Raw genomic sequence first — 23,193 nt, 5'->3', positions numbered from 1 at the left:
TAACTGGGGCAAACTTTGTATCAGTTTATCTTATCTTCTTTGAGCCAATGTGACAAGCTACGTTGTCTCAAAGAGGGGCAAAACGTAGACACCTAAAATTGTCCCGTCCTAATTAAATAAATATTTTATCCTAAGCCTTCTATTAATTAAATAGATTTTTATTTATTTAATTAATCCATTTATCCTTTTCCAGCCTTTCCTTATTTAAATAAATATTTTTATTTATTCAAATTATCCTTTCCCTAAGTTAAATAAATATTTTATTTGTTTAATTGGTCCCACTTCCTCTATTAATTAAATAGATATTCATTTATTTAATTAATTCATTAGCTTTTCCCCTCTATGTCACTTGTCATTTATCTCTCAAGTTTATCCTTAACTACCCCCTTCATATTTTATCATTTTCCTTACCTACCATTTAATCCTAGACAACTATTCATTCATTTCACCTCTTAATATTATCCCTCCATTTTCTAAGGTGTCTTCTATATAAGAGGATGCTCTCATCATTTCATAACCCTAAGTACTTTTGGAATCAAGTCTTCAAGCGATCAAGCGACTTCACAACCACAATTCATTCTTTATTGAGCTCTTGTGTACATACAAAATATGAGAGCAAATATATCAAACAAGATCAATGGAGATAGGAAACAATGGATATCAAACCCTACCAAGCATGTGAATGATATACTCTCTATTTTGTTGTGATTTGCATATTGTTTTAGGTTCTTCATTGGTGTATGGTAGATTCTTGATTGTAGAACTAGAGTTTTATGTGGTTGGATCTTATATGGTTTTGCAATAGTTTTGATCTTCCAAATTTCATTGTATACAACTACAACAAGATCACAAAGTATCTTTAGCACAAGATCTCACTCAAAACTAGATTCGTTAAAAAAACCAACAACTAACAACTGAAATCAAAGGTGATCAAGATTTGATATGACTTGTAAAGCTACACTAATTTTGAGAGGAGGTTCATACTAATTTTTAAGATTTTTCCAAAAATTAAATATAAAGAAACGCAAATACCATTCATACCACAACACAATGATTTACATGGTAAAAACCATTTCAAGAGAAAAACCTCACACTCTAAAAGTTGCTCAACTTTTTTTTTCAAAAATTAACAAGATTACAATGTATTTGTAGAGAAAGCTTTCATAGGAGTTTCGCCAACTAGAGATCTAGAGGCAACTCAACATTTAAAATACTCCCACACATAATTTCCATCTCAAGCATCTAATACATAGTAGATACAATACATGAAACCATCAAATGGTATTTACAAAACCGCGAGCTATAACCACACAAAAAGTTTCATCCAATATTTTTCCAATCAAAGATACCTTATGATGTGTCAAAACACACATCAACACTTGTAATTACTTTTATAGATCTTTTACGTGTTCAACATGTTTTCACATTTTTCACATTAGCTTTTGAAGGTCATAACTTTTGACTCAAAAGACTGATTGTCAAATTGTTTAAGACATTATAAAGTTTGTGAAGTTATCTATCAAACTACTTTTGAGCCCAAAAATGGCCTATAAGTGCCTCAAACTTGACTTTGAACAATTTTTTTTTTAAACAAAAAACTTTACTCACCAAAATTCCATAGCTTTAGGGAGAATTTTGGACCCATCTATGCTCAAAAGAAAACTTACTATAAATAGAATCCTTTTTATAATTACAAGGTTGAAACACCTTTTTTCTAACACAAATTTCATATGTAGTTAGGCTTATTGAATTGAAGAAGGGATATATGTATCCATATTATTCTTGCATGACTCAACATATTTCATTGATACATAAAATAGGCAAGAAATAATTGCTATCACCATAATATGGTCTATCTCTCTTTGGATGGTTTTGAGGATAAATATGGTGTTTACTCCCCCCCACTCTCTCTCCCTCAAAATTGTTACACCTATCATTTAATTTTTATAATTAAATAGAAAAATATTAATTATTGATTCTATATATTCCAAAGAAGAGTTTATGGTTCAACAATCGATAAGATCTATCATCGAGTCTAAATGTTCATAATTAGCAAGTATAAAATTTGATTTCACACATAAAAATGTATTTGTAGAACCAACATACTTATCATTTAATGTAAAATATGGTAAGAGAGTATTAATGAAGGACACACAAGAAGCCAATGAATTGTCACCAAGGCATAGGCTTTCACAATTATCTATAGATAAAACATGAGATGTAGAAATACGATCACTATTGTATCCAATATCATGTAAGAAATAAAGTATGTCATTTAGAGCAAGTGAATTTATGGACATAGGGTTAATATGGATAGTAAAATATGTATCATCAAAAGGTATATTGATGCCAAACATATATAAAAGATGTAGGATAGCATTAATGGTGATCATAGTAGAGGCCTTACTAACACATAGTAGATTAGGTTGCCCGATATATGTTCATTGTTATCACAAGGTATAATATCATTATGGAGTGTGGGGGTGAATAATATTAACATCTCTAATAGAATCTAGCATCTAAACATGCCAAACAATTCAATGAAAGAGGGGACACATAACACCTGTTAAAATCACACTTTAGTAAAGAATACTTTCTCATTCAAAACATAGAAAGTGACAAGAATATCAAGTACAATTTTATCATGTGTTATGAAAGATAAGAACATATTAAAATTTGAAATATATGTATGTAAATAAATCATGGAGAAAAACCTAAATAGATCTATAATGATATGATATCTTAGGAAGATAGGATCTAAAATAGGAAAGTCACTATATACACACAAATCATAATTAAGGTAAATAAGTATGTCTAACTCAACCTCAGGAAATATTAAAAATCAAAGTTGTATCAAATCTAAAAACCTTAGAAAGAGTGAAGGTATGCCTTGAAGGTCGAGCCTTGGGGATGAAAGCATGAATGGGTCAACAAAAATGTAAAGGAAAATTGACCCTTTCTTAAGCTAATCCAGGCTAATTAAATAAAGTGCATATGCATCCACATTAATCAAATATATCAAATCAATAGTTAGGAGTGATAAATGTGCATAAATTTATATAACAACTTAAGAGAGTAAATGTAAGGGTTTATGATACTTAACTCTAAGAGTGACGATGAAGAATAATTCTTATGTCATTGAACTGAAATTCATTTTCCTTAGGATTGCTGATGAATACTCTCAATCTATACTCTCTTCAAAATTAAAATAATATTCTAATATATAGTGGGTCAATTATACACTCTATTAGATCAATCTCACTTGCTACATAAATATGTTATTGCACATAAGTGTGTTCTAACTTGTAAAAATGATCTTGCACACTATGATCTTCTATAATCAAACTCACAATAAACTCTGCTCTATGCTAACTGTAAAGGCTCAAACAATATTTAAAAACACTTTAGGGGGATGCTAGATCAAAAGATTCATATTCGCTTAGGTCAATCATCTTGATCGGTTGAATTTTATGGTTGTGGGGATGATAGAAGATAACACTCTTTAGTCACATAAATGTCCTAGAATGATGATGCATAATTATATTCCTTCTGATACTCCAAACTGTAAGATTTTTAGATTGATTCCCCTCTTTAATGCATAAGATTTCATATGTGAAGTGGACAATAAATGAATGCACATTAAATGCCTTTAAATTCTAAAACATAGTATTAATCATATGAAACATGTACCATGTTAGCTCATAGTAAGAATGAAATGGGCAAGAGTAGACAAATATTTAATTAAACTTTTTATATAGGAGCATCTCAAAGAACCTTACTACATTTCATCACATTACATCAACTTGGCACATGACATAAAAAAAGGTAGCTACCAAATCACACACACCATATTCAAGTTTTAGGTCTTTCAGATAAGATTTTAGAAAGTTATCACTATTAGAAGATTATGGGGTAGAGAAAACAACACAAAGTTCATCGAGCGAAGTTTGCAATTTTTTTTTGTATCTTGTGACATCAAACCTGACACATCACATAGTAAAATGAGATTAGAGACACCTCCAACAAGAATCGTAGCAAGTTTCATTAACTCATGTAGATTCACCATTAGATTTAGGCCAATCTACATGTTTCATAGGACATTGAATGTTAAGACACCTTGTCACTGAAACAGAGCATTCCTAGAATTGAAAGATTACATACACACCCACACACACCCACACATCCCTTGAATTCATTGGAAAATAGTTAGTCAGTTAGCACGAAAGAGTTAAGAACTAGGAGTTTAAATTTGAGTCTTGTTCTTGCATTTTATTGTCATATTTGGATGTATGCTTGTAATAATATTGTGACGACTTATGAGCCAATCTGTAATCTGCATGTATGAACAAGTTGTAATCATTTTGTTATGTCGAATCAATGAGAACTTCTTTTTCTATTTTATATCTATAAAATTGACTTAAGATATAAAGCTATTGAAATTGAAGTGAACAAATAATATATAAATATAAACAAATACATAAATATAATATAATAATAAACAATAGATATATAATATAAATGTATAGCAATAAGATAAAATAAAATGTATAGAAATATATTTAATTCAGAAAAGGTGATAGATTGAATAATAAACCTTATAACTTTAGGTAAAAGAGAACAACTTATCTATACATAATTTTTTTATTAAGTAATTCTATGAATTTATTGGCATATGTATATGCAAATATCACAAATTTCACCCTTACAATATTAATGAAGAAGTTGGCTTGTAAGGACAGTTGAAAAAAGACACTGGAGGTTTAAGTCACTTTTGTTTTTCTCGATCCATGGAGAAGGCTTGTATGGTTTTCCATTGCTTAGCCCTCTAATCTTTCCCTGGTTTGAAGCATAGTAGGAAGCCTTATCTGTCTAGAGTCCCCTAGAATGGCACTCATCGGACAAGGCACCGGCCGTGGATCACATTCTCTTCCCAAACTCTTTGCAGGAGATAACCAAATTAAATCAAAATCACATTCAACTTTGTTTATCTCACCCATCACAAGGAGGAGGAGGACTAATAGTTTCTCATGGAGATGCACACAAATTAGATGCCAAGCAAGTAAGTGGGCAGACAGGCTTTTCTCTGATTTTAACTCCAGTGATTCCAGTAACCCAAATGCTGCAACTGCTCTGGCGCCTGAAAGAAAAGTTACTCTCCCAATTGACTTCTACCAGGTATGCATATAAACGCATTTTTGTTCTTTATACTGTATTAGTTGTACATACATGTGTTACAGAGTATTGGGCTTGTGTATATGTGTTTTACAATTTCTAGGGTATATGTCTGTATATGCATTTGAGTGTGTTGAGTTTGCCTCTTATACTTCAACGATCATGTAGATGTTTATTTCGGTGCATTAAGTATGTGTATGTGTTATAAAGTATTAGGTATATGCATATACGTGTTACAATATAGGGGCAATGCCTATTATGTATTTCAGTGTATTAAGTATATGCGATTATATATGTTTGAGAATATATATTAGGTTATTTGAAATGTTTATTGAGCAATGGAGATGGGTTACAGATATTGGGAGCCGAGACCCATTTTTTGGGTGATGGGATTAAAAGAGCTTATGAAGCTAAAGTGAGAGATGTTCCTCATGATGACTATAGTAATGAAGCAATGATGGGTCGTAGACAGATTCTACAAACTGCTTGTGATACATTGGCAAATCCTCGCTCCAGAGGAGAATATAATGAAGGGCTTATTGAGGATGAGGCTGGAACCTTGATGAGGGAGGTGCCATGGAACAAGGTATGATTGCCCTTGGTTTGATAGTTTTGGGTTGGTGGGTTTTTTATTTGATTTTTTTTTTAACTGTTACTAGTATAACAAACTGTTCTGAAAGATTCTCGATATCAAGGATTTGTAGTAGGTCAACTTCATCAATGATTTGTACCCAGAGTTGACCATTGAAGTAGGCCACATCAATAACACAGTATGGGATAAGATAACTAATCCTTACAGAAATGAGATAATGGGATAAGATAATTAAAATTTACAGCAATGAGATAATGGGATAAAATGACTAATCCTTACAGAAATGAGATAACATAGATAATACAGTATCAGTTAGGACAAGCAACACCCACATAAATGAGATAAATGATTATGAGTCCGTAAGGTTCAATTTCATAGTTTTGCCTTGTTATTTAAATCGAGCCTTCCTCATATAATAACAAAATTTCCCTTGTAGGATGACCTTCGGCTTAGTTGGCATGAATCATATCCATTATGGCAAAATCACAAAAGCATATAATGCTTGTATCTGGCCTAGTCTGTTGGAATTGGATTTCGTATTTTATCCAATTCCAACATTTTAATTTGATTCTCAGGGTTTTGAACTTAGGGTTCTTTCATGAAAGCCCTGATATTTACAATTAAATATCATCCAGTTCTACTTAGAGAAACCTTAATTTAACAATGCAACTACCTGGGACTTCTATTAAGTTTAATTCAATCATGATTTATTTCTACTTTCTAGCCTTGACCATTGAAATTGATGACATGCGTAACACAATATCCTAAATGAAATAAAAATGTTTTTGAGCTGGTGAGGTCCAGTTTCATAGTTTTGCTTGTTTCTTTTGCATTTTTATAATATAGCCATCTTTTCTTTAGTATGTCACTACTGCGGGGCTTCTGTTCCCGCAAATATAACCCAGGCATTTGCCTGGCCATGACAATTGAAATTGGTTACATACAAGAGGGTATTAGATAGGGTAACTAATACTCACATAAACTTGGCAAATGGGTTTGAGCTGGTGAAACAGAGCTCAAAGCTAGTCCATCGTTGTTAGGATATTCAAGTTAAAGATAGCTTTGGTGCATCTCCAACTGGGGAATGCATAATATATGCCCAAAGAAAGGTGATTCTGGTGACCAGGGGAATTAACCTTATTTCAAATTGTGAAAATCTTAATATTCTCACATTTGTGTATCTTGCAAGAGTTAAGTCTCAAATCCTACCCTTTACTTATAAGGACTTTCAAGTTCAAACCTAATGTCTAGATGATCTCCAACTGAGTGATACTTAATGGTCGCCTAAAGCTAGGTAAGCTTGGTGCTTCCTTATTTTGGTGGCATTGGTTTTTAGTGCATATGTAAATAATTCTTGCATTCTCCTTAACTGGCAAAAAGTTATGATTGGATTTTGTAAAGGGAAATAAATAGTTATTTTTTTATTTTTTAACGTTTTCATTTGTATTGACAGGTACCAGGGGCATTATGCCTCCTTCAAGAAGCGGGTGAGATGGGAGTGGTTATTCAGACTGGCCAAAGGCTTTTGCAGGAGAATTTACCGAAGTCTTTCAAACGTGATGTAATATTGGCAATGGCTTTGTCTTATGTTGATATTTCACGGGAAGCAATGGCTGAATCACCACCAAATATTATCAAGAGCTGTGAAGTACTTGAAAGAGCATTGCAGATTTTGCAGGTATGGTGGATCATGAGCTTAGTTTTTCAAGAAATCAAATTTCTATTTGTAGGGGGTGTTTATGTTGATAACAATCTATATACTAAATATCTGATCTATTGTGGAGAGATTTTCTTGTTCAAGGAACTTTTCATTAGAAATTATATTTTTAGTTCAATATATCCATTTGATAAGATTATTCCAAAGCATAGTTTTCCTAATAACTTAATGGTAGCAAATGAGAATTAACACTCACATGTTCTGCTCTTTTGATATGCCCCAATACTGAGAGAAAAACATGCCCATGGGAATTGCCATCTGAATCATCTATTGAAATTTGTCTCTTTTTTTAAAATTTGTTGTTTGATTGTTTTTACACTTTCTTTCGTCATTTGTTTTACTTGGCCCTTTAAAACATGCGAAACCATTTGCTGCCTGTAATTTTAGCATACTTATTTGTCAGCTAGCACAAGAAGGAATAAGAACATTCTCTTTCATAATTGGAAACTATGATCTCATTATTTTGAACTTATAATTGTTGTATAAGAAAATTGTGGTCAGGTGGCAATATATCATTGGAATTCAGCTAAGGCACTCTTTTTTTAGTAGAATGTGCTTGTGCGATTGTAATATTTACAGTAGGAAATTAAAATGCATCAACCAAATATAAGAAATAATATGTCAAACGATGAAGTAGCTGAATTGTTATCATAATGAATTTTCTGTCCTACAATCAAGATATGCTTCAAGAGTTAGCCAGACCTTTTCTAGCTTATGGAGGGTTCCTGATCCAGAGCGACTGAAATTGCATTACTAAGCAATGGCCTATTGGTAGACTGCTTAATATTTGATTTTTTGTCATAGCACTGGATTAAAGTAAAGGTGGATTTGTTTTGTTGCACCTATAGATGGTGAGGCATCTTATTCTTTTGTTGCCGTTTTTCTCAATTATCTGAAGAAACCTTCTATTGTGCCATCCAGACCTTTCTATAGCAGGGAGGCCTAATGTCTATAGCACACCTTGGCACTCATAAGACTCTGTGGTGCTTTGGAATCCCATTCCCCACTCTTCCAATCATGAAATAGCATTTCATTGTTTTCCTGAGCATGGCAAAAAAATCCAAGGTCCATTATCATTTACTGGATTTTGCATTTTCTACATAAGAGAAGAGTGCAGGCCCAATTTTGAAGGCCCTTAGCTTTTGGGTAACATTAATAGATTCTAATAATGGGCTCACCTTCCCACACTAGAACATAATGTAGACTAAATTCTGTCTTTTAGAAGTGAGCCAGTGATAGGCCATGGTGACAAATGTGTAACGTCCCCTTTCCATTAATTCATCCTGCAGCATTCCATAAGCCCATTCCTTTAATTTTCCTAACGAGCTGGAGGAAAGTCTCTTTAAAAGGGGGGTTACAGTTTGGGAAAAATTATCAATAACAAAGAAATAATATTTAATGGTATTTTTTGTTTAATTCTGTCAGTTTCTGCATTATGGTAGTTACAAATTGACTTTTCAAAGATGAAAGTAATGGCTGCCAGAGTGGGGGTGCTATGTTATGGTGGCATTTTGACTTGAGTAGCATTTGATATTTTGGGAATGCAGTCAGATTATGGGTGTGCTGGGATTTGGGCCCTCCTTTGTACTATAAAAGGAGGTTTTTGGCTGTTAATAGGCTCTCCCTTTTTGCTGTAATATTATTGGATTAGTGCTGTAGCTGATTTGAGGACGAAATCCCTTCAATCATGAAACCAGAGGACAAAGCCCCCCTTGACTCCTTTTGGCAGTTTCATCCAGGGACTGCAATTGTGCTGAAGATATTCTCTTTCTTTTTTTTTTGGCTAGTGTTTGGTGGTTTGTCACAGCTGTAAATGGTACACACTCAATCAGTTTTGGATTGTTGTTTGCTGGCCATTGCATGTGTGGCAGGTTTTGTATGGTAACATGCTGTTATTTATCTGTGAAATCCAGTTTTATGTTGTCAATACTATACAATATTATATTGTGGTGTGTTGTTATAAATTCAGGTGTGCTAAGTTGCATAATTTTTGTTAAGGATATTACAGTGGTACCAGAGCTAACATCCTGCCAACCTGTGGGGTATGGCAAAAAATGAAAGAAATTTGTTAGAGAAGGAAATAGCAGATTTGTTTCAAGACACCATGATAGGAATCTGGATGGGGCAAGAAAGAATGACTAAATTGCTGACATTGTTGCAGCAGATCCAGGAAAGCATGTCCTCTACCATCCCATTACAGAATCAAGAAAATACCGAAATGTCGCAAAGAAGGGAAAGCTCATATACAAATCAGTGCCAGGTAAGTTCTATTCCCAAATCCTCAAAACTCATGTTCTTACCGATGGAAGAAAGAGAAGAGCTAGAAACTACTTCCATGAGGGAACTAGACAGATTATTCAGAGAATATTAAGGAAAGACTGATGATTTGAAGGTAGCTATAACATTTGACAGGTGTTTGGGATTAGTGTCAAAAGATGTGTGAAGAAGTCAAGGAAATAATCAAGGTGACAGTAGAAAGGAATTGAGACATAAAGTAAACAAATCAGCTGCCCCCACATTTGATGGCATAGACAAGATCTTTGCTAGGGCTTGGTTGCAGAAACTGTTCACATATTTTACTCTTAGCTAATGATGAAAGAATATGTGATTCACTTTGCTACCTTGCACTTGGAAGGTGTAGCATATTATTGGTGGCATCATGGCCTCATCACACAAGGGCATGGCCTTGTGTAGACTTTTGAAGATTTTAGCTGAAGGTTGTTGGATAGATTCGAGTAGAAGGATGATGAAGAGTATTTCAAAGAGCTAGCTGGAATAAGACAATAAACCTAAGGGGATGCATATATAGCAGAGGTCCGAAAAATTGTAGTCATGACATTGGATATTTTTGAGAAGAGGATCATTTTCGTCTTTGTTGAGGGTTTATTTGAGCCACTAAGGGGTCTAGTTAAGGCCTTTGCACTATCTTCCTTGCAGGAAGCTATCAAGAGAGCCTTGACACTTGAGCCATCTGTTTTAAGAAATAAGTTTACATCATTGTCAAAACTGCCTACTACTGGATTCTAGAAGGGAAACATTCAAAGAAGTGGATTAAGCTCACAGCCACCGAAGATTACACAACAATCATTTACAATGAAGATGGATGATATTACCAAAAATGAATTCAGAAGAGAGAATCTATGTTTCACTTGTAGAGTCACTTGTAGAGAGCCATGGGAACTTGGCCATAGATGCTTTGGCAAGGGCCAAGTAAATCGCATAGAGGTGGTATGTGATGATGAGAATGAGCCCAAAGAACCAAAGACATATCCAGTTACGAGGGAGAAAACCATAGAAGATAGCAGCAACATGGAAGATAGCAGCGACACTCTTGTAGCTCTTTCAAGAGCACCATGGTACTAGCCATTTAGAGTTTGTGGGTATCATTTGAGTAGTGGATTACTATGTTGATAGAGAGTGGGACCACCTACAATTTCATTGATGAGAGCTTGGTGACTAAAAGGGGATTTAAAGAAAATGATTTCTTAAGGTTCAATGTCATTGTTGGGACAATCCTCTACACAAAGATCATGTGATAGCTCAAACTTATGCTTGGTGACTATGAGGTATATGATGATTTTATGTTGTGGGGTTAGGGGAAACAAATATGGTTTTGGGAGTGTAATGGTTACATCTAGTCTGGGGAACTCTTGTAGAACTGTCAATCCATTGAGTGAAAATTTACATCTCATGGAAAGAATGTGACTCTCAAAGGTATGTTGAGAGCTCACGAATAGTGATAAGAGCAAAAAGATTGGAAAGAGCATTTTGCAAGGAACAAGTTGCTTGGTGATGGAGGACATGCATGATATTTCATCTTTTGCTAAGCAACATAGTTATCACATTCAAACTTTTGTTTTTAATAAGCATATTATGGTGTTCAACAACTATTGCCACTAGATTGAGCATTACAACATATCATAGAGTTGGAACCAGGCTCTAAGCTATGGTCACTCATTGCCACTTGAGGACATATAAAGAGGAGATAGAAAAGGTTATTAAGGAGTTGCTTAAAATTGGCCACATTAGATCCAACTCTAGCCCCTTTACTTCACTAGTGGTACTTGCAAAAAAAAAAAGATGACACCATGAGAATGTGCAAGATTACAGAGTTTTGAACAATTAGACAATAAAAAAGAGATACCCCATTCCTAAGATTGAAGAGCTCATTGATAAGTTGCATGGGACAGTTTATTTCTCAAAGATTGATTTGAGATTAGGCTACCATTAAATCTATGTTTGTGAGGAAGACGTGCACAAAATGAAATTAACATATCATTATGGATGCTTTGAGTTTCTGGTCATGCCATTTGGTTTGACTAATGCATCAGCTACTTTCCAATTTGTGATGAATCAGGTATTTAGTGGTCAATGAGGAAATTTGTTTCGGTATTTTTGATGATATTTTGATATATAGCAAGACATGGGGAGATCATTTGAGGCACATGGATATGATCCTTAAAAATTTGGAGCAACAAGCTCTACTTGCAAAAGAATCCATATAAGTTTTGGGCAATAGAGATTTTATCTAAGTTACTGGTTCGGATTTGGGAGTGGGTTCGCCAACGCGAACCCAGTTCGTGGGTTCGGGGAATTGTTTTTTTGCCTTTTGGGTTCGTGGGTTGGGTTCGTCCGTACACACACACACACATATATATCATGTGCAAAAATTTAAAGAAATATACAAAATTACAAATCTAAATACATTTAATAGTATGCTACTTCATCATTGATCAATGCCAAATGCCATTTCAATTGATAGTTTAGAATTTCAATAATATCATATTATGTCATATACTCATATGCGATATAATATATATCAATGTATCATATATTCATATATGTCTAGGTTCACGATTCAAATGAAAATCATTACAATTACAAAATTGACAATAAAAAAATAAGGGTCTCAAATGCATTTAGTAAGGGCGGATTAGGGTTTTTGGCCCCAGAAAGGCAAAAAAATTTAGTTTTTTAATATGCAAAGTCACTTTTTGGTGACTTGACATTGCCCAGCCCGTGGGTTCGCCCGGGTTCGGCCAGGGTTCACCCCAGGGACTATGGGTTCGCGAACCTAGAGCGAACCCACAACCTCTGGGGTGAACCCTGGCTGGACCCGGGCGAACCCACGTGGACTCGGACCCGCGCAAACCCGGTTTGCGTTAGGAGGGCAAAAGGGGCGAACTCAGTAATTCAGGATTTTATGCTTGGGCCATGTCATTAGTGCTCAAGGCATGCCAATGGATCAATAGAAGATTCAGGTCATTTGATATTGGCTACCCTTGACCACACTAACACAATTGAGAGGATTATTTGGTCTATGTAGCTACCATAGAAGGTTTTCTTAGGGGTTTTCACAATTAACAACATCCTTGATTGACATGACAAAGATACGAGCTTTTGCATGGATGGAAAGAAGCTTTTGATAACTTTGAGGTAATCAAATCACGCCTTTTATTTTCCATAGAGACTTACCACAACCCTCTATTGTAGAATGTGATGTCTCAAGAGAGTGAGTTGGAGTTGTTCCAATGCAAAAGTGGCAATCATAAACCTTCCAAAAGTAAATGGCAGGGATTGCATATATGTGATAGTGGATAGATTAACAAAGTATACACTTCTTTGCCATTCTTGCAGATTTTAGATCACTGTGGTAGCTGATTTATTTTTTAGAGAAGTGTTTAGGTTAGATGGCTTGCCTAAGAACATTGTTAGTGATGGGGATAGTAGATAATTTAGCTCCTTTTTGGTAGGAGTTGTTTCGTTTGATTTGTATTGAGCTCATTCATTGTAGTAGTTATCACCCATAGATAGATAGTCAAATAGATATAGTGAATAAGTGGGTTGAACTGTTGAAGGATGTTTGAGAAACAATGTCACAAATGAGAAGAGAAAATTGGTCAAATGGATGTGTGCCTTGGATGGTATTCCTGCAACACAACCCATCACACGTCCATTGCAAAGTTGTATGGACACGAATACGGATACGGTATCGGATACGGATACGGCCATTTTTTAAGACCCCCAATATGGATACGGCCATTTTTTAGGACCCCCAATATGGATACGGCTGGATACGTTATTCATAAAAAACACATACACATACATTTAACACAATTTTCGAAGTTATTCAAGGAGATTTTCATAACTTCAAAAGCAATATAGACACATAATTGCTACATAAATAATGATAAGTTGATTTAACATTTTGCAATATGCAAAACTAATGGAGTTGCATTGGAAGATAACCCAAAAAATGGGTCACTGAATTAGAAAAATATTTCATTTGTCTTTTTCATTTGCTGTAGGTTTTGTTAATACCAATTTTTTTTTTTTAAAATGCTTGAAGTTTTATAATATTATATTTAGGAAGATTTACATCAAATTTTAAAAAAATTAAATCACATAGTATCTAGTGTAATGTCCCCTTCTCACTAGTTCACAGACATTCGAGTAGTTTGGCCTATTACTTGACCCTTGTAGGCCAAGGGGTTGATGAAAGGGTTGCTTGTGGCTTCACATTTTATTTTTATATGATCTTTGGTGAGATAATGTATTCTCACGTATGATGTCACGTGTGAAGTCAATTGCACTTTATATTATAATGATATTTTAATATTATCTAAAGTGCAATTAAATATTATTTAATTAAAAAGGAATCTTCTAGAAGGGGACTGATCCATTGGATAAAAAGAATAAATAGAGGGGGCTGGTCCATTGTTGGATATCGAATATTTGACATCTTCTTGTGTTAATGAGCTTTGTGGAGCCTAGGGTTTCTTCAGGTTGTCTATTTGATCTTTGGGAATGGAAACTCCCATAGATTAGCATAACTGAGGTGGTGACAGACCCACTGAAAGTTAGCAGATTGGAGAGGATATCTCAGTCCTTTCATTGGAGCTTAACTCGTGGCCAAGGGCCAATTTTGCTAGAGTTCAATTTGGAGATCATTGGAGACATTTTGATGTTAGAAGTCTTCATCAATTTTGTTATATAAGAGCTGACTGCATCTACCATTTTTCTGAGTTTTAATCTCAGTCATTTTCAGACTTTCAACAGCTGGAGGAATGCCACGATTTAATTCATGGAGGCCTATTGGTGCATCGATTTCACCTTCTAGCTGGAGCACTCCCTTTGTGAGGGAATATCGATGGGTTTTGATGCTTGAGAAAGCAATTAGAGGCAGCTGATAATTTATCATTGTCTGAAGTATATCAGAACAGGGACGGCTAGGAGAAGGCTACGATTTTGGCTAAAGGTGGTCTCTTCCTATTGGTTATTGCTTGCTTCTTCAAAATACGGCATTGGACTCTTCAATAAACAGGTTCCTCTTAGTTATTTACATGTTTTAGCTTCTTGACATTACTGCTGTAAGTGAACATCCACCGACTGTTACATATATCTAGGAAACCAAGAAGCTTGGTCGTTTTATAATTGGGAATGCATTCAATAAGAAGCTCAGATTTGGTGCCGTATATTGATGTAGAATGTCTTTATTTCTAGCATATGAGATGCATGTCAACTGTTTGTCAAAATGTCATTCAGCTGTAGATGTTAATTTACACTTGCATTAGCTATGTATTTTCTTCATGTAGCTTTAGTCAATCTACTTTTAATTCAAAACTTTACATCTATATGTTCAAAATTCATAAACAATCGAATTGAAGACATCATTTGGTGTCAAGCAAACAGAAACCAAGCAATCAGATCTATATAACAGCAGGTTTAAAGGTTGAAGGATAACTGTTTGACAATATTCCTTGAGTCAAAAATTAACACTTTCAGTCACACATCGGCAAGGAATATTACATCTAGCATGGTTGGAAATCAAGGTTTTTTGGGCACGTGTGGGTACGATATTCGACGTGTATCTGGGCTGTATCGGGTACGTATCCGTTTTGGAAAAGGGAACAGATATGGAGATACACATGCCTAGGGAGGGACAAAGGAGTTTCTGGCTACTTTGATCCATTGACATGACTCCATTTATGGCATTGTATGGATATGATACATTGAATTTCATTGATGAGGCAACAGGGTATCAACAACTAGTGATTTGGTGGAGCATAGCTGAGACGTTTTGAGGTCAGTTAAAAATCCTATGCAGCAGGTCCAAAACCAATAGAAGCTCTACACAGATTGACACCATACTGAGAGATCATTTGAGGTTGGAGATATGTTTTTTTGGTGCCTATAGCCTTATAGGTAAAACTCCATTAAGCGAGGAGGGGCTGAAGTGCTCAAACCCTGCTTCTATGGACCATAGAGAGCTTTGAGGATAGTGGGTAAAGTGGCCTATAAATTTAGAGTTGCTAGCAAATGGTTGGATTCACAATGTTTTCCACCTATCTTGCCTCGAAAGGACACTGGGCCAGCATTTTACACCATCAATGGATATACCACCCCCGGATGCTGAAGGGAAACTTATATTGATGCTAGATTTCATCATTGACATACAGGTGTAGAAATTGAGGAATAGGACTGTCATAGAGAACTTGGTTCATTGGAAGGGCCTACCAGCAGAATATGCTGGAGAGGCTCCAGCACTGCATTTCTTGTGGGCAAGCAATCCCAAGCAGGGTGGGCATTCCTTTAATTTTCTTGATGATTTGGAGGAAAAAGTCTTCCTGAAAGGGGGACTATGGTTTGGGAAACTTAACAATAGAAAATAAATAATATTTCATGTCCTTTTCTGTTTAATTTCATTAGTTTCTGACACTGCATATGGGAGCTAAAATTGACTTTTCAAAAAGGTCAGTTATGCTGTCAGAGTGTGGGTTCTGAGTTAGCATTTTCTATTCCGGGAATGCAGTCAGATTATGGGTTTGCTGGGATTTGGGCCCTCCTTTGTGCCGCAAAATGAGGTTTTTGGAATAAGGCTTTCCCTTTTTGCTGTTATATTTCTGCACTGGTGTCCTGTAGCTGATTTGAGGATGAAATGCTTTAAATTTTGAAACCAGAGGATGAAACCCCATTGGTTCCCTTCAGCAGTTCCATCCAGGGGCTGCAATTGTGCTGAAGAAATTCTCTTTTTTTCAGTTTTGGCAAGTGTTTTGTGGTCTGTCAGATCTGTACATGGTACACAGACAATCAGTTTGAGATAGTTGTTTGCAGGTCATTGCATGTGCTGCAATTTGCTGCCACTTATCTGTGTAAAAATACAGTATTTCAGGTGTATTAAGTTATACAATTTTTGTAGAGGATATTACAAAACAGAAAAGCTATAAAATTTTGATGTTCAATGTTGTAGTGTTACTTGCAAATCATGGCATGGATAGTTGGAGCTTTTTAAATACATGATTTTTCAATGCATTTGTTACCTGCTTGTGTTTTTAAATGTATATTTAAAAGCATATATAGCTGAAATTCTAGGTAGCAAAAGGATTATATTCTCTTGCAAGTTGTATCTTGTAAAATAGCACATCAAGATTTCCAATTAGATTTTGAAGTGCATATCACACTGTAGATTCAAGTAAGAAAACAACTCGTAAAATGTGCTTTTACAGGAGCAAACAAGTTCAATGAAAATAGATTTAAACATTTTCTATTCAACCCCTCAGTTATAGCTGTTTTCTGCCATCTGTTTGTATGTTATGTTCTTTTTCATAAGATTTGGAGACCTGCACAAAATGCAATGAGCCTGCCCTTGTATAGGGACCTGTTAAAGGAAAGCTGATATTAAAATATCTTTACCAACATGTTTCTGCTTTACCAATGTTTTTGCAGGAAGGAGGCAGAAGTCTGGCTTCAGATCTTCAAGAGCAGATTGATGAGACACTAGAGGAGATAACCCCCCGTTGTGTTCTGGAACTATTATCATTGCCACTTGATGATCAACATCAGGCTCAACGAGAAGAGGGTCTTCAGGGAGTGCGGAATGTCCTATGGGCTGTTGGTGGAGGGGGTGCTGTGGCACATGTAGGAGGGTTCACCCGTGAGGAATTCATGAATGAAGCCTTCTCGCATATGACAGCTGCTGAGCAGGTCTGCAAAAGACCTGTTTTGAGAAGTTAGCATCATTAATTCAGGGTATGATAATATTAAAAGGGTTTATTGTAGTTTTACCGAAGGTCTTCTTTAGGTCTCTCCAATATTTGCACTTTTAGTATTTAAAAATTAATTGTGTGCTCTACCCAAATCCTTTGGTAGGCTATAAGCATGGTCTTTTGCTTGATTCTCTTTTGCTTGATTCTTTTATTTCTTGTGCCATTGTTGCTTTAAAAGAATAAATCTCTTTTTAAAGATGTTCTTTTTTGTCAATAGGTGGATTTGTTTATTGCAACACCAAGTAATATTCCAGCAGAAGGTTTTGAAGTTTATGCTGCAGCTCTTGCTCATGTTGCAGAAGGATTTGTTGCAAAGAGGCCTCAACTTATACAGGAGGCTGATGTTTTATTCTCGCAGCTACAGCAAACAAATGGAACTTCCATAGAGATTGTAAATAATTTCCCTGCTGCACCACAAGAGTTAGATGTTGCACTTGAACGGGCGATGTGTGCTTTGTTGTTAGGAGAGCTAGATGAGTGTCGTGTATGGTTGGGCCTTGATGATGAAAACTCACCATTCAGGGATCCTCCTGTTGTTGATTTTATTCTTGCAAACTCAGATGAAGCTGAAGAGGATCCCATTCTTCCTGGACTGTGCATGCTGTTGGAAAGCTGGTTGACAGAGATAGTGTTCCCAAAGTTTAAGGACACAAGAGGTTTGCAATTCAAGCTTGGAGATTATTATGATGATCCTACTGTCCTAAGCTACCTGGAAAAACTAGATAAGGGTAGAGGCTCCCCATTAGCAGCAGCTGCAGCAATTGCAAGGATTGGAGTGGGGGCTGGTGCTGCCATTGATAATGTTAAAGCTAGTGCCATTCAAGTGCTACAGAGAGTCTTTCCGTTTGGTAAGGAGGAAGATACAAAAGAAGTAAGATCTCACCTTTCTTCCACCATTTCTCGAGACTTAAATTCCACCAAAACACAATATTCTAATAATGGCCATTATGACCAATCCAAGGCTTTTAATGGAGAGAACAATTATTTGCCGGAAACCCCATATGAAATTACCAACCCTTTGAATAATAGCTTTGGGGACAATAGTGGGCCAGAGGAAGAGGTTGAGTCTGTTTCACTGTCAGATAATATCAGTTCTTTTGCTATGAAGATGGCCTGCGGAGGTGTTATGGTTGGCATGTTGGCTCTTGCAGGACTAAGATATTTACCTCTTCAGTCTGGCTCAATGAAATCTGTGAAGCAAGTACCATCCTTATCTACAAGCACTGGCCCAAGTAAGTCGAAATTTTCAAATTTTGTCCTTGGTTGTATATTATATTTTAAGTATTTTCCAATCTCTTAAGTAGAGGACTATGAAGAACTAGCTTTTAGGATATACAAGTAGATTAATAGCAGGAAAAAGGTCACATATTTCATGAAATCATGGTTACCAGGAAATTCCATTACAAAATCTGGATTTTGTCCTGGTTCCTATAACCACAATTTTTAATATCATTTACTCAAGTACCCTAATTTTAATGGAATTCCCGTTCCCGTTCCCATAACCTTATTTCTCCAAGTTACTATGCATGAAATGTGTCTATTTGGATAAGGTGTGGCTAATACTAATAAATCCAACCGATGTTGTTATGGACCATGTATTAGTACTCCTTAAACTATCCTCTCCTTGGAAATAGTTGCTTATTTTTTATGTTCATAGGGATGCATCCCTGAGGGTCCAGGTGACATCTCAGACATCTTGGGGATTTGCAGGCGATGTCTTATTTTTTCAGGACTGGACAGCTTGCACAATGTGAAGAAAAAATTTAAAAGTGAATTTTAAAGGGAAAGAATGCTGAAAATCTCTAAAGGGCTAGGAGGATGACCACTGGAAATTTTGCATGTTGTATTTACTTTTTAAAATTTCAGCTTCTTTTAGTTTGTTTAAGTTATGTTAATAGCTGTTTGCCACCCCCCTACTGGCCCTGAATTCAGGAAAGTTTTCACTGTCCTCCAAATTGTGTCCTCATATTCTCCTGTCTTGGAAATTCAGAGAACCACTGTCGATATTATTTTGACATTTTATGTTAGAAATGTCTCCTTCAAAGGTGTGATGCTAGATGGAATATTTGTATTAAATTTGAACCCCATATGAGACATCCTGTCAGTTTCAATCCTTAGCAACTTAGATTAGTGCTTTCAAGTGTCAACTTATTTTAACCCTGAATCAGACAGTATGATTTGCCTCCCATTGTGTTGCTTCTTAGTTTGATCTTCATTAATCATTTGTAAATTGAAGATTTGAAAGCATTGTTGGTGCTTCGCTTTATTTTCTTTTAACCAACGATAGAGCTTGAATATATTGTTGAGGCCGTGTTTATGGAAGGAGCTTTCCAAATAGCATGCTTATCTTTTTTCAACTAAAGATTATATTGCCATCCTGAATGACATGGTTTTTGATTATATGTTTTGTTTCTATGTTTGCAGATGATCTAAAACATGACATTTCAAAAATGGATGCTAGATTGGCTGAAAATATAGTCCGTAAGTGGCAGATGTCAAAGTCTCAGGCTCTTGGACCTACTCATGATATATCACAACTTGCAGAGGTGTGTATTTAACAGAATTTGGTGGCCACATTAAAAGTTCAGCTACAGCACCTTTTCTTAATACCATGAGATGCATTATTGTCTTTCTGGTAGTGTTTTTAATGTAATTTCATTTAATCTGCATTATCTCTACTCCTATTTTTCTTTAGGTTCTGGATGGTGAAATGTTGAATATCTGGACAGAGCGTGCCAAAGATATTGCAGAGCATGGATGGTTCTGGGAATACAGTGTGCAGGGGCTGACCATTGAGAGTGTCACTATTTCACAAGGTAGTAGGAAGGCTACGGTAGAGGCAACACTGCAGGAGGCTGCTCGTTTAATTGATATCACGCATCCAGAGCATAATGATTCATATCACAATACATATACAACTAGGTATGAGATGACAAACATAGGGGGTGCTTGGAAGATAACAGATGGTGCTGTTCTCCGTTCTTAGTATTGAACACTCTATATTAAATATTGCCCTTACCATGGCTGCCTACATTTAATCTTGTCATTTTTTTGGTTATTCATGTTGAAGCTATTATAGATAAAAGTCTGCCATGGCTCTTCTTAATCACTTATTAATGAATTATATAATGTATTACCTTAATTCTTTTGTCTACATTTTTTGAGCTGAATGTTTAGGCTTTCACAGGATTTAAAATCTTGTGTAGGCTAATTTCCATTTAGTTAAAGATTGTTTTATTGATTTGGGCTTTGAATTGTGCACTGATATGAACTGTGTGCCATCTCTTGAACATCTTTCTTACTAGTTACAGCAGCTATTTTCAAACTGCAAGAATATGATATTAACTTTTACTGTACCTAGTAATTTATAATGCACGAGAAACAATTTATATTTTGCTTCAGAAGCAAACAAACAATTTTCTTACAGTCAACCAGGGATTCTGGGCAAGCTCTTATTCTTCCACTGCTCAGTATTCACAAAGGAAAGATTTAAGAGGGTAGCATAGAGTAGGCTTTCCTCTTCTGCTTGTAGCCTGGGAAAACTCAAGATATGATAATGGACGGTTTCCTGTTTATGAGATTTGAAGCCTCTCTGTTTTGAGACATTTTGAATCAGAGCCATAAAAGTCCTCTTTGCTCCTTGAACCTACATCAACAAACCTACACTCTTACACTATCACATTTTCAACCCTCACAGCACAAGTGCTTTCTACCAAAAGTCCCACCATCTTACTAACCTGATTTTTTTTCTAAGGAATGCTGCAGTGTATCTCCATGCATGACTTCCTCATTCCACGGTGTAACAGGAGCTGTAACCCCACCCTGAGCACCCAACTAAACCTGCAAGTGGTGTCTCCATGATGCAATTTTAGGGTTGAAGCAACCATTGTAGCACTTGTTGCTAATGCAAATCAACTTTTAAACTTTTGTATGTTAATTAGATTACTATTACATATTCTATGCTGTTGTTGAAGTTTATTATGTTTGTAAGTGTGGGAACCAAAATTGCCAGTATAATCTCTATTGCTAATTAGATTACTATTAGCTCGTAGCTTTATGTTGTGTGTAAAGTAATGGAACATGCAAAATAACAGATTTTTTTGACCATTTCATTAGTTATTTCTTACTTTCATACCTAGTATCATAAAAATCAGGGAGTAGAACACTGATTTCTTTGGGTATAGGGCATTACATTATCTTTTAAAGTGGCACATAGAACAAGCAAATAACTAAACAATTAATGGAATTGTAAATAGTCATAAATACCACAAAAGATAAAATTTAGGATAATAATAAATGCAGGAGCATCTGGGGCTTTTGGTGATCTTGCACACCAAAAACATTGTTTTTACCCATTATGGTTTTCTTCTAATTTTGTTTTGGAGGTTCTATAGATGTAATTCCTGGAAATTATTCCCCAACTCCACCTGTTACTAAGCAAAATTTCTGGGGCTCTTACATTCCTTGGTGGTTGGTAACAGGTAGCGGTTACAAAAGGTACCTTATTAAAGGAGCAGCTTAATAAGGAGCTGTAAATAGGCAGCAGTTCCTGCAACAATTACAAGTTAAATCAGATTGTGGGTATTATTTCTACCCTAACATGCCCGGCAATTACAATGTTGGCAGATTTTATTTCCTCTCAACTAGGGGTGCCCTTATTTACCATTTGCTGCAGTAGTATTGCTTGGCATCTCTTCCCCTCATCCAGTCTACATGGAATTAAACCCCTGGTTTGCTTACTACCATTCCTAGGTGTACCAATCACTACAATAGGGTTGTTTTAATTGATTTGCCTACATGGGACGTGGCTTTTATGACAAGTGACATACTTTGTCCTAGCAATCTTTTACTTGGCTAGCTATTCTCGATGGATTCCTGTGACTGGTGGTTACCATAGTCCAAGCGATTTCATGTTAAGAGGGAATCTTTAATCACTAGGAGTCCACCTCTGCTGGGTGGTTTTATAAATAAAAACAAAGAATTATAGCAGAGTGCGTAAGGCATTGGCTGAGAGGAAAGCTGTGTGATCAGAAATAGAGTGTTTTTTCATTTTCTTGCTGGATGTGTGGGTTGGTATAATCGTGTAGTTTATTTAACTTTATTTTTGAAAGAACGTATATTGCGTAGGCTGGCCCGTGCCTTTGCAGGTAGATAGAAAACTGAATGTCAATGCAAATGTAAGTGTAAATTGATTTCCGACTAAATTTTTTATAGTTTTTATTATATGGGTAAAATAGGTTTTGAAAGGGCCTTGAAACTCTTTACAGAACAAATCAACTGGAAAAAAAAGACCCGATTTGAACACAACTGCAACCAAACTGCCCCAATACAATAGTTGCTCAACACAAAAGCCAACTCAAAAACAATCGAAGAATTTGCCACCTAAATAACACCGAGCCTTTACCTAGCCAACTCTACACCCAAAATTTTGTTATAGAAACAAATACATGTCTAGGAAGATCTCTCTTCCTCCTTTGGACAATAGTCCAGGACACAATTATCTAGATCCTTAGATTTGGGAGACAGAGGAGAATCCACTAGTGTTGCCTTTGTTGGTTGAAAATTTTGTACACCTAGGGGATATACAAAATTGTGGTTTTAGCCACAGTGTGAGTATAAAACTCTCCTAATTTAGGGAAGACTCTCCCTATCTACAAACTAAACTA

At 35.7% G+C, this 23,193-nt stretch overlaps 1 protein-coding gene across 1 annotated transcript; it reads left to right on the top strand.

Moving 5' to 3' along the window:
• Positions 1 to 4,715: 4,715 nt before the first annotated feature.
• On the top strand, positions 4,716 to 20,683 carry LOC131044520 (protein ACCUMULATION AND REPLICATION OF CHLOROPLASTS 6, chloroplastic). Its single transcript, XM_057977862.2, has 7 exons — positions 4,716 to 5,175; positions 5,528 to 5,758; positions 7,218 to 7,442; positions 17,208 to 17,465; positions 17,745 to 18,759; positions 19,952 to 20,073; positions 20,223 to 20,683. Exons 1-7 carry the CDS (start codon positions 4,885 to 4,887, stop codon positions 20,511 to 20,513), a joined length of 2,433 nt encoding a protein of 810 aa, XP_057833845.2. The 5' UTR covers positions 4,716 to 4,884; the 3' UTR covers positions 20,514 to 20,683.
• The last annotated feature ends 2,510 nt before the right edge of the window (positions 20,684 to 23,193 follow it).

Source organism: Cryptomeria japonica, chromosome 9, assembly GCF_030272615.1.
Source record: "Cryptomeria japonica chromosome 9, Sugi_1.0, whole genome shotgun sequence".
Taxonomy (NCBI): domain Eukaryota; kingdom Viridiplantae; phylum Streptophyta; class Pinopsida; order Cupressales; family Cupressaceae; genus Cryptomeria; species Cryptomeria japonica.
This window is presented reverse-complemented; position numbering and strand designations above follow the sequence as displayed.

What these genes read in the sequence shown, in the direction of transcription:
- LOC131044520 (XM_057977862.2), top strand. Translation starts at nt 4,885, where the DNA reads ATGGCACTCATCGGACAAGGCACCGGCCGTGGATCACATTCTCTTCCC. An exon ending in TCCCAATTGACTTCTACCAG is followed by an intron (nt 5,176 to 5,527) that starts GTATGCATATAA and finishes GATGGGTTACAG; the next exon opens with ATATTGGGAGCCGAGACCCA. An exon ending in ATATATCACAACTTGCAGAG is followed by an intron (nt 20,074 to 20,222) that starts GTGTGTATTTAA and finishes ATTTTTCTTTAG; the next exon opens with GTTCTGGATGGTGAAATGTT.